This window comes from Trichosurus vulpecula, chromosome 4, assembly GCF_011100635.1.
Source record: "Trichosurus vulpecula isolate mTriVul1 chromosome 4, mTriVul1.pri, whole genome shotgun sequence".
NCBI lineage: Eukaryota > Metazoa > Chordata > Mammalia > Diprotodontia > Phalangeridae > Trichosurus > Trichosurus vulpecula.
The window spans coordinates 132,163,850-132,175,934 of record NC_050576.1 but is presented as its reverse complement, the minus strand read 5'-3'; the positions used below and the strand labels follow the sequence as shown (position 1 = coordinate 132,175,934).

The 12,085-nt window shown below is 45.5% G+C and overlaps 1 protein-coding gene across 2 annotated transcripts in view; it reads left to right on the top strand.

Moving 5' to 3' along the window:
* ITPKB (inositol-trisphosphate 3-kinase B) overlaps positions 1 to 11,717 on the top strand; it is a 163,940-nt gene extending 152,223 nt beyond the window's left edge. The window contains exons 7-9 of one of the 2 annotated variants that reach the window (XM_036756127.1): positions 182 to 253; positions 7,722 to 7,920; positions 8,379 to 10,422. In XM_036756127.1, the coding sequence (XP_036612022.1) occupies positions 182 to 253; positions 7,722 to 7,920; positions 8,379 to 8,476 (369 nt within the window). In that variant the 3' untranslated portion in view covers positions 8,477 to 10,422. Of the gene's footprint in view, positions 1 to 181; positions 254 to 7,721 lie in introns of both variants that reach the window. The other variant, XM_036756128.1, reaches the window with a different exon arrangement.
* The last annotated feature ends 368 nt before the right edge of the window (positions 11,718 to 12,085 follow it).

Here is a 12,085-nt window from a genome sequence, read left to right as displayed (position 1 = left end):
CCCCATCCAATTTCATATACCCCCTGAAATCCACCCAAAGAGGATTCTTTTCCAGACTAAGAACCCCTGGGCTTAAATGAAAGTCACTTTTCTGCTTGGAAATGATGTGACTCTAATGAATTCCATTGTTCTTAAAACTCTCCGGAGGCAGCTAACAACTTGTGTGTCTTTCTACTTCCAGATTTGTTACCGGGACCGGCTGAAGGATATCCGTGCCACCTTGGAAATCTCACCATTTTTCAAGTGCCATGAGGTAGGGAGACTGCTGTAACAACAAGGCTACTTGCCAGTACTGTGGCTGTGCAAGGCCAATAACACCAGCACACAGGAGGGCTGCCAGTGCAGGTTCTTTGATCTGCTTTTCTAAGGAAAGCAACTTTAAAGGATTAACAACCTCACTTTAATTCAACGTACATATATCATTCGCTTAGTTCAGGGGAAAAAGTCAGCACCCTGAACTTCAGAGCAAATACAAACAGAACTTACAAGCACAAATTATAAACAGAGCAAAATAACACAAATCAACAGACAGGCTTCTATCTGTCTGACCGTAGCAATACATACACAATTACCAGAGAGAGAGAGAAACACCAACATCTGGGTTTTCAAAGCCAGGAGGCTCCCAACAGCTACCCGCAGTCTCATCTAGTCAAATCACACAACACTCTTCCAGTGAATGAGCCCCAAAGCAAAACCTCTCCTCCAGCAATTCTGAGCGTTCTCTTCTGAGTTCAATGGCTATCCTCTGGGTATATACACACTTCTTAGGGCCTGAGGGCTTCACACCTCTTGAGGGCTTCATATCTCTCCTGATCTAATTAGCAAAAGGGTGTGGGCCTTCCTACAAACAAAGGCAAGAGTCAGTCAAAGGTACTTGATTGCCTTAGTGCAAAGAGAAGCACTCCAAAAGAAAAAAAACAGTAAGAAGTCCCACTTTGCTTGCCCTTACAACTGCCTTTTCAGTCTTTTGTGAGAAAGGCTTAAACTACCAATACTTCTTAGGTAAATAAATTGGTTTGTTCTTCTTATGAACTGTTTTTTTTTAAAAGGATGAATATAGCCATAACTGAACCCTCAAATACTGGGACCATCTTGCTATGTTCAGGCCAGGGACCATGTGATGCCAAGCTGTCAGGCCCTGGGTACTAACTAGTGTTTGAGAAATTAAATCTTTTCTCCTGTTCTTCCTCTCCCCCTCCCAATTTCTAGCTTTCTGTGTTTAAGAATATACGGATAAAGCATTAGTTTCACATAACCTAGGCCCCTTCCCTTTGGGGCTTAAGTTAAGATATTTCCTGAACAGTTCAAATCACGAGGGATCCCCAGGATTATTAGATAGGGTTCTAGAGAGCTTATAGAAAGGTAGGAGGGGCAGCTCAGTGGCAGAGTGGATAGTACTGGCCCTGGAGTTAGGAGGACCTGAGTTCAAATCTGGCTTCGTATACTTACTATCTGTGTGACCCTGGGCAAGTCACTTAGCCCCAAAAAATTTTTAAAAAGAAAGAAAAGAAAGGTAGGTAACTTCCTCTAGAAACCCATGCCAGTGCAGACATGTTCTCAGGGAAGGGGCTTTCCAGCCCTCTTAAAAACTAGAGGCCAGAATGACTAGAGATACCCTGAAAAGCCCCCAAGAAGTCAAGGAGTCCAGGAAAACTGAAGAAGAGACATTTATCTGAGAACACAGGCAAGTCTCAAAGTAGTGAAGTCCAAGATGCCAAGGGACCCTGGATGTTCCCTCCTTGCCCCACAAGCTCACCCTGGGGAATGTAGACAGCCTACCCTGCTTCAGAGAGCAAGGGCTTTGTACCTTATGTTAGTTAGCTGAACTGGGTGGGAGTGGTGGGTCAGTGCTGTAGAACTGCAGAAGAGACTGAATCCTGCCAGTTTTGTTCTGAGGCCCTGAGATTTTGAATCTCTGACCTCACCTTTATTCCTCTTTAGCCACATCACTGCCATTTCCTCCAGGCTGTGCATTTGGCTTGATGGGCTGAAGATGAGGCAGCATGTTACAATGGAAAACCCACTGAATTGTGGATGAGAAGACCTGGGTTCAGATCCTAACTCTGCTACTTGCTACCTGTGGCAGGTCACCTCACCTGCCTGGGTCTCCTTATCTGTTCCTTTTTGCCTCTTTTTGTAGCACAGTGTCTGGCACATAGTAGGCACTTAATAAGTGTCCTGATCTTTCTACCACCCCATGGGCTTGGAGTTGTGTGATAGAGAACTCCAATCTCAGCAGCCCAGGGGTCAGGCCGGGCCCATAGAATGCCCCTCTCTTCTCTCAGGGTCCCTGCTTCACTGGGGCCATTCAGAGTTTCCCAGATCATCACCACCTCCAGAAGGGCCCAGCAGGCAGGAATGCTTTTGTTTTCTTTCACTGTCACCCACAGCCAGAACGTCTGATAAGATGCTCAAAGGTCGCCATTCATTCTGCCTGGCTAAAGCTCTCCCTGTCCCTTGCCTTTCCAGATCACACCTCCTAGAAAACAGATATTTGTTCTGTGCCACCCTCCCCCTTCCCCTCAAAAAAGGCCTACAGGGCAACACTGGCTGCTCCTCTATCCCACCTCATTCCTCAAATCCATTCACAAGCTAGGCAGCCAGGCCCCTGAGGGTGGGGGCACAGGGGAGAGGGAGAAGGGGAAGATAGGGGAGAGTAGAGATTCACAGAACCTAAAAATTCCCAGCTCAGTCTGCTGGCAATGTCTTTTGGCAGAATTTCCCAACTAGGCCAAAAAATGCAGACGCTGGCCATACCCCCAGCTTAGCCCAGTCTGGAATTATCTCCTGGAACAAGTGGCTCTGTACAGTGAAGGGGCTCCAGAAGCCCTCCCTGCCCTTTCCATTAGTTCTTCAGACTCAAGCCCCTACTGCCTTGTGCCAACCTGGGGCTTGCTATGGCAGTTTTCCCCTTCTTCCCCTCAGCATATGTTATTTTTCTGCTGAAACAAAGGCATTTTTGTTTAAACAAAAAACCTTCTACATGTCCCAAAGTGAGGCTGCCTATTGGCTCTCCTCTTTCTCAGGAAGGGGACTGCATCCCACGGGGAAGGAGGCAGAGGCTTCTCCAGCTTGAGAGGACTGTCCCTGCTCCATTCCAACGGCCCTGGAAAAGCTGGGAAGATGCTTGAAAGACGTCCCCTATGGGGTTCTGTCCTACAGCCATAGGGTGTAGTGGGAGGGTTCTAAGGTTCCTTCTGGCTCTGAATCCATGTTCCTATGAAAATAGTGGATATAAACCTTAGGCAAGTCACTGGGCCTCAGTGGTGAAATGAGGGGGCTAGATTAGATGGCCTCTAATTTGACTATCTCTGGAAGAACAGTTCTGTTCATTGCCTTGGTCAGAGATAAAACCTGGGTTTGAGTCCTGGCTCTGAAACTCACGAGGTAGGTGATCTTGGACAAGTCACTTACCTTTGGTTTCCTCCCTGGTTTATAAGATATGGATTAGAGCCAGGATTTCACTGGTATAGGGAACTCCCAAATGAGGAAATGCCTTCTACCAATGAAGGTCAGCCCTTTTGTGGCCACTTAAAGTCTTAGAGAATTACTGAGAGCGTAGTGACCTACATGGGGCCATATAGCCAGTACATATCAACGGTAGCATTCGAACTGAGGTCTTCTTCCTTACTCTGAAACTGGCTTTCTGTCCAGTATCCCACATTACTTCTCAGGATTATTATCATTATTCTAATAATTATCATTATTCATAGCTAATAATGATAGCTAACATTTATATGCTGCCTACTATGTGCCAGGCACTGTGCTGAGTGAGCCCTTTATAATTGTCTCATTTGATGCCCACGACAATCCTGGGAGGTAGCTTTTATTTTTATCTCCACTTTACAGATGAGGAAACTGAGGCAAATGGAAGTTAAGTGATTTGCCCAGGATCACACAGCTAGTCATTATCTGAGGCTGGATTTGAACTCAGATTTCTCTGACTCCGGCTATCCACAGCACCACCTGTCTGCCCCATTGTTATAATAATCATTATAATTTGGTGCTAATTAGGGAAACTAAACCCAGAGCCAGCTCTTTGGAGGGACAGGACAGTCTAGGCATAGGACTGAGGGAATTCTGGGTCATGTGGGCTTCGGTTGGCAAGTTATGGGGAGTTGATACTGACCTATGGGAGGGAGAGGTGTGGTGGTGGTTGGAATATGATCTCCCTACCCTGGGTAGGGAGTCAGACGTGAGAAGCAGCTTGGCTCTGCAATAATGAGACCGGAGTATTCCCTAAGCAGGTAAGGAAAGCTGAGGCCCAGAGACGAGAGAGAGAGAGAGAGAGAGAGAGAGAGAGAGAGAGAGAGAGAGAGAGAGAGAGGGAGAGCGGGAGGGAGGGGGAGAGAGAGAGAGAGAGAGAGCGCTCAAGTAGCGGTCAGGATTTGAACTCCGGTCCTCTCACTTATAATCCAGTGGGTTTTCCATTGTACCATGCTCCCCCATCACCCACCTGGTAAGTCTCAAAGTCAGGATTCATATCCAGGTGTTCTTTTAAGGCTTGCCCTTCTACCAAGCTTGAAAGTCTCTTTATGAATGGGGTCCAGAGCATTTCCAACTCCCTTTTCCTCCCCTTCCTCCCTGACCTTGGGGGGATGGATTTCCCTGCCTGGGTCTACTGTTAGGGAAAAGCGTTTCAGGCAGCTCCTTCCAGGTTCCACACTCCAGAGGGCCTCAGGAATGTGCCCTGGTCCAACCCAGGGGCTTAGGAAAGCTGGCCTTTTGTTTTAAATGCATGCCTGCACCTCTCAACAGCTTGCTCGGGGACAGAATTGGGGTAAGGGGCATGGGGTGAGGAGGACAGAGTTGGTGGGACCAGAGCAGGGGAAAGGGAAGGAAAAAAAAGAACCCCCTCCATTTCCCTCAGTTTTGCCTCAGTGTCTGAGCCTTGGGGAAGCCTCCAGCCTCGCCCTCCCTCTTGGGATCTCTCAGTAGGGGGGTAGGGGTGGGGGCTGCCCGCCGTTGTAAATAACTGCACAGTCTCCCAAACACAGCCCTAGGGGAATGCAGCCCTGCTGACACAAGGGGGGGCAGGTGCCAAAAATAAAGCAAAGTGTGTATGTGGGGGTAGGGGTGGAGGAGGGAATGCAACCTAACCCGCCACAGCCATCCTGGGCCTGGCAAGTGTGGATAAATGCCATTGTGCATTTCTCCCCAGTGGGGGAGAAATAGGAGGAGATGGTGAGGGAGGGAAATGCCTTTTTAATTCTTTCTTTAAAATTATCCAGGCCTTTGGGAGTTCAAGAGCTTTTGCAGCATGCACACTTAGCTTGTCTGTAGCTTGGAGACTGTGCATGTGTGTGTGCATGTGTGTGTAAAAGGTACCCCTTTTCCCACTTCTCCTGCCTTCCTCCCACCTGACTCAAACCTGGAGTTACTTGTGCAGCAAGGCTACACTTATTTTTAAACCCCAAATAATCACCATTCTCCTCCCCAACAATAGTGTATTCCCAGGTTTTTTTTCCCCTTTACGTACCACAAAGCACCGGACCTCAAATCCTGTGAGATACTATTCATCCAAGCCCCACCCCACATCATATCCCCTTCTAAGTTCCAGTTCTGCCCCTGCCTTGTCATAGTGAAACCCATCTGGTTGTACTTATATCCCAGAGCCCCACCCTGGGGGATACAGTTAGTGAGTGGCGGGTAGGGAGCTAACCAAGTGGGCTCTCCCATTACCTTGTCTGGCCCTCGGTGATCTGGCCTCCCTCCTAGAATGGCATCTGATGTTTCTGGCTTTGAGGCCTGCTCTCTGTCCACTACTCACACCGTCTCTGTACTTTACCAAGGGGTGATCCCCTCTTTCTCTAGGCCTCTCTAGGTCCATACCTTCCTCCCTAGACAACTGATATTCTTCTAATGCCTGACTTCCTCTTCCAGAGGAGAAGGCTAGGTGGTGCAGTGAGTAGAGCACCGGCGCTGGAGTCAGGAGGACCTGAGTTCAAATCCAGCCTCAGACACTTGACACATGTACTAGCTGTGTGACCTTGGGCAAGTCACTTAACCCCAAATTGTCCTGCCTTCCCCTCTACCAAAAAAAAAATGTAAAAAAAAGAACAGTGTTGGTGTTCGGGAAAGCAAAGATGAGAAGCTACTTCTGAAACTCCCCTCATGAAGCTTACGTTCTATAGGGGGATGCAGCATGTCCACATTAAATTACAAAACAAATAAGCATGTACAATATATATGCAATAAATTCATAATAATATGTATTATATATTGTACTGCATGTAAAACAGTATACAAATTATTACATATTATTATCCATATAAAATATAATACAATAATAAAATGAAATAATTTGGAGAGGGAGACATTTGTGCCTGAGGAGATCAGGAAAGGTCTCAGGAGGTAGCGTTTGAGCTGAGCTTTGAAGCCAACTGGGGATTCTAAGAGATGGGGATGAAGAGAGGGAGGAACGTTCCAGATGTGAGGGATAACCTTGCAAAGGCATGGAGTATTGTGTGTGGATTATTAAGAAGGCCAGTCTGGCTGGATTGTAGAATGTATAAAGGGGAATAATGAATAATAGGACTAGAAAGGTAGATTGTAGACAGATTGTGAAGGACTTGCATTTAATTCCAGGGATAATAGGAAACCAACAGAGTTTATTGATGTGTCATATATACTTTTAAAACAATTGCTTTTTTAAAAAAAACCCATTGATTGGTAAAGAACTTGGGATCTTTTGTGGGCTTTTCCTGTGGCCCCTCTGAGTAAGAGTATTGCATGGTTAGGTGGGGTGAGCACAGGGAGAAGATGGAATTAATATCTGAGATTTTTAAGAAAGTCAGTTCACTGAAAAGTTTCACTGACGTGGCAGTAGTTCACAAGAAAGATAATCCAGGGATCTCCTCCCTCCCTTCATTCCTTATATAGACAGTTTAACCCACGTCCCAGAGCACAGTGCCTTTGTGGACTTATTGAAAGGGACTTTAGAGGTGAGGTGTCCAAGCCCCTGCCCCCTGTAGCCGTTGTCTCAGTGATATCACACGCAGGTAGTCATTCAGGATCTGTGAGTGAAGTCTAGTGAAGGGGAAATTCACTACTTCACTAAGTTTCATGAGAAAGTCCTTTTCATTTTTAGCTAACTCTTAGTTCTTAATAAGGCCTCCCTCCCTCCAGCCAACACACTTCCAACCCATTGCCCCAGTTTTGCTCTCCGGGGTGATGCAGAACAAGCCTAATCTCTCTTCCACATGGCGTCCCATCAGATATTTGAAATTAGGAAGCCAGCCATCATATGCCCATCGGAGTCTTCTGTTCTCTCTGGGCTAAACATCCCCTGATCTTCACTCACATGGCATGGTTTGGAGTCCTCTCACCGTCTTAGCTACCCCTCATCTGAGCATGCTCCAGCTTGCCAGTGACTCAGAAGCGAGCACAGGGCCTGACAGTGTGAGCTGAGTAAAGCAGAGAACATGGAACTATAGCTTCCTTCATTCTGAAAACTGTGTGGCCTTCAGTCTAAAAGGCCTCATTGTCTTTTTTGGGGGAGAGGGAGGAGACAATAGCACATGTTGACTCATGTTGAACCTTGCAGTTCACTAAAACCAGCGAAGATAAGACTGTGAAGACAAGGTGATAGGTCTCAATGTTCCATTCATGAGCCTCAAGAGTGTGGGCCTTGAGGTTCTGATCCAAAGGAGAGTCCCGGGGGGGACAAAACAGACCACAAGTGGAGGTTTTATTTCTGTCTCTCTTTCTCCCTGCATCAGGTCATTGGCAGCTCTCTCCTCTTCATCCATGACAAAAAAGAGCAAGCCAAGGTATGGATGATTGACTTTGGAAAAACCACACCCCTTCCGGAGGGACAGACCCTTCAGCACAACATCCCTTGGCAGGAAGGAAACCGAGAAGATGGCTACCTCTCAGGACTGGACAATCTCATTGACATCCTAACAGAAATGTCTCAGAGTGAGGCCCTCCCCTGAGAGCCATTCCTTCCCCTCCTCCTTGTACTTCGTCTTTTCTCCTACTTTCCTCCTTCTCTCCCCTATCTGGATCCTAGAACTGACTTGCAAACTGCACTATAAGACACTTTCTAGAGGTAGAGAAGGAAAAAAAGAGAGAGAGAGAGAGATGTCCAAGCTATCTCAAGTTAAAGGGTTTGTGTTAGGGTTTGGGCAGTTGTTTTCGTTTTGTTTTCTTGTAAATAGAACCAAAAAAAAACCCAGATTCAGGTTTGACTTCTAGAAAAGGATCCATTTGGTTTTTAAGGGATGGGGGCAGATGGTGACTGGCCCAGGGGTACTCAAAGCATCTTTTGACTCCTCCTGATCCATTCCCCCAGCCAAATTAACACGAGCTTTTAAATACGACATTTTGTCTTCCACCCTCCTCCAGACCGACGTGTTCTTTCATTCTTGCTAAAGGTAAAACCTGGCCTGTGAGAGAGGATGCTCTAACTTGGCCCCACACAGACAGCACTAGACAGATCATCAGCGGCCCTGTGGAGGGAGCTCCCGAGTAAACGTACTGGCAAGGATCAAGCTTGTCTGTGGAGACTTGCTACCATCTAGTGGCCATTTTGGGTAATGCTCTCCCTTCTGAGCAGTCAGTCTGTCCCTCACCCTGGGAATCTTGTGTGAGAGACCTTCGGAATTTTTACAATGAGAGAGGCTTGCAAGAATCTGGAATGAGCGGGCTTGGGGCTTCAGTAAGACTTAGAGCAGATCCATTAATCCCACCTCCAATTTGAAATTCAATCTTTGGGGAAGTGGAGCCATAGCATTTCTGGGTTCGGTGACAAATTTTCTGGGGCAGGGGGACAAGGGTAGAGAACTAGGTCTCCCTATCTCAAGCTAGAAATTCAGTACCATTCCCCCAGGGCCAGATCCTACTTCTGATCTCTGCCTTTCCAACCTTGGTCAATTTGCCCCTCTGTCCTTAGGCAGCCTGGCCACCTTCCACTTGAGGGGCTCGCCATATTGGTGCCAAACTTAGTACAGACTCCCCTTCAGCTTTAGCACTTCAATAGTATATTTCCAGAAGAAAATAAGGCCAACTCTTCAATCGATAATGAACATAACCTTTCAAGGCATTCAATTTTCCTCCCTCCCAAACTTCCTTCCTTTTTTTTTTTTCCTTTACGCTCCCATCTCGAAGCTAATTCTTCATGAAGCTGAAATGTGAGGGTTGGAGTTGCTTAGCCAGGGTACTTGAAGAGGAAACAGTACCATAGAAGGGAGAGGTGAAAATGTGGGGACTCTTCTGCCCATGGAAAAATGTCAGGAGGTTCTCAGAAAATTCCTTGGAGGTTGACAAAGAAGGGGGCCTTGAGCCCCTCTCCCTGTCGGCCCTCTATCTTTCAGACCTCCCACTCCAAACCTTTCCTTTTCTTCAGCTACAGTGAGCATCATCTACCACATATTCAGGAGGTCACCACACTAGGCACCCTAGGTTCTAGAGATCTGAAATCGGTACCTGAGAGAATTTCTGGATGGTATCATGCATGGAGGAAGCACTGTATCTTTGTATTATTATCATCACTTTTTTCCCAAAAAAGAGAGAGAAAGGAAAAATTTGAGGCATCAAGGACTTTTTCAACCAGGAATAGAAGATCCCAAGTTAGCTAGATGTGTGTGTGTGTGTGTGTGTGTGTGTGTGTGTGTGTGTGTGAGAGAGAGAGAGAGAGAGAGAGAGAGAGAATGAGAGAGAGAGAGAGAGAATCTCTACAATGGGTGTCTGGATGGAATTGTCCAGGTTAAGAGATTCTTGGGTCTGGGAGCTGTTTGATGATTTATCACCTTCCCCTACCCACCAGGATCCCTTAGGAGAAGTACACAAGGATGTGCCTGACTGTGACATCTTATGTATGGGCATGTATATGTTTATCTTTACATAGCTAGGAAGTTATCAAGAGGTGGTTTGATAGACTGACTAGAAGAGGGACAATGTGGAGCTGTCCAAGGGGAGCTATAAAAAATTTAAACTTGTATGGATTTTGTTGAACAGAGAAGTGAGCTCCTGAATAAGCTAATTCACCCCCTCCTCCCTTCCTGCCCCAGCAAACAAAGAGAAACCCCATGACATGCATGTCAGCAGCTGTAGTGTGCAAGGGATCCTGAGATCCAAGAACAGCTCTGGGTCTCTTAGGAATGTTTATTGGGGATTCTTGGCCAAGATTGTTAGTAGGAGAGGCTCCGGAAGAAATCAGTCTCCCAATTGCATCAGTCAATCAGCAAATAATTATGAATACTTGTTCCTCCCACATAACTATAGTAAAGTCTCATGAATTCACACCTTGCTAACCTAGAATTCTCATTAATTCAGATGTGGGCCTGGCTGAAGTTTACTTTTACATTGTATAGGGGGGAAAAAGGTTTTGCTCAGCAAACTAATAGTTTAAACTGAGGGCCATCTCCAGTCGTCCTGGCTACTGGACCCAGATGGCTCTGGAAGAGAAAGTGAGGCTGGTGACTTTGCCTACCCTCCTCACTTAAATCCAATTCACTTGCATATGGTGGCATCATCTTCCTTATGTCATGGTCTTCTTTGAGAATAAAGGCAAACAGCAATGATAGTTTAAACAAGATCTAAAGAGACGTTGAGATTTTAACCCACTTAAGAGCACAACTTTCAAGAACTCAATTATATGTAGATTATGTGCTAAAAAAAATGACATTTCATAAAGCTACCCCCCTTGGGGGTCTCTCCTTGGCTAGGCCTCATCGGCCATTAGTTTGGGTCCTTGAAAACAGCAAAACTGCCTTTCTTTCTAATTCTCCCATAGTTGAGATTTTTCAGTGTTCAGGCAGGTTCTCCACCCAGTCCCCCTTTCTCCCTGATCGAAGTTGCTGAAGTTTATGCTGTATTCCCAAGTTACAAATCCATACTTCACCCTTCTTCCTTTTTATCATCACATCCCCTTTTTGTGTCCAGTTCATTGGCTTTTTCATCCTGGCCCCCACATGGCGAGGGAGCCCTAGAATGGGAAATCCAGAGATATTTTTTTCCTCTCCTCTCAGACTTTAGTGCCTAATTAGAGTCTCCATTGGGTCTTGGACATTTAGGGACAGCAGGAAAAATGGCTGAGTTGTATGTATGTATGTATGTAATTCCCTTGTCATTTTTTTTCTTTAATAAGACTATAGCAGATAAGACAAGTCTTTTTACCTTTCTAAATTATGCGAGATTCAGTACTAATTTGTCTGCACTGTTGAGCTTTTATCTAAGTTTTATCCCTAGCCGCATTAGGTGGATTTGCCTCTAGTGTCATGGAAGAAATTTTTAAATTATATTTATTTTGTGTTGGTTTTTTTTTTAATTGCACAAAACACTAAGACTAAGTACCTGTAAGTTTGTTTGGGCTTTTTTTAAGCTTTTTGTTCTTTCTGAACTTACTTTCTCAGCTTTTTGGAAAGGGCCTGGAAGTACTTTTGTGCATTTGTCAGGTTTTCTTTTCCTATTTTTTAGCTGTATTTAGCATTGCCTTTCTCTAGACACGGTTAGCCTCCACATGTATATAAACCAGGCCCTTGCTTGATGGGTTTCACAAAAAAAAAAAGCGGGTTGTTCATTCCCATTGTTGGTGCCTTCCCTTTTGGCCAAGAGCCTTCATGCCACAGAGGTCTCTCCTTGTTCCCTCCACCCTCTGCCTGGGCATTAGATAAAAATCCGAATTGTTATAAAACACCAGCACGCAGTGCCTGTATGAAAAGCAACCAATGACCTATAACTTTCTAAATAAAGGTATATGGAAACCATTGAAAGGGTGTCTCTGGTGTGTCTGTTTTGTAAAAGAAATTGTAAGGTTGTGTTGGGGTAGGTGATTTGTATTAGGATTATAGAATTTCAGAGGTGGAAAGGACCTTCAAGACAAGTCCAGTTCTCTGACTTGAGAACTGAGGCCCAAGAATGGAAGTGACTCGTCCAAGGCCACAAAGCTAGCCCCAATTCAAACTTACATTTTCTGACTCCAAAGCCCTTTTTTTAACCACACAAGTTCCTTGACTGTCTCTGGTAATGGAGACAAGCCTAGTTTGTATTATTAAGAACTGTATAAATTGTACATAACATCTGTATACAAACCTTTTTGAAGCTAGTATTTTCTACTGACTTCTCCACAAAACTTTAAAAA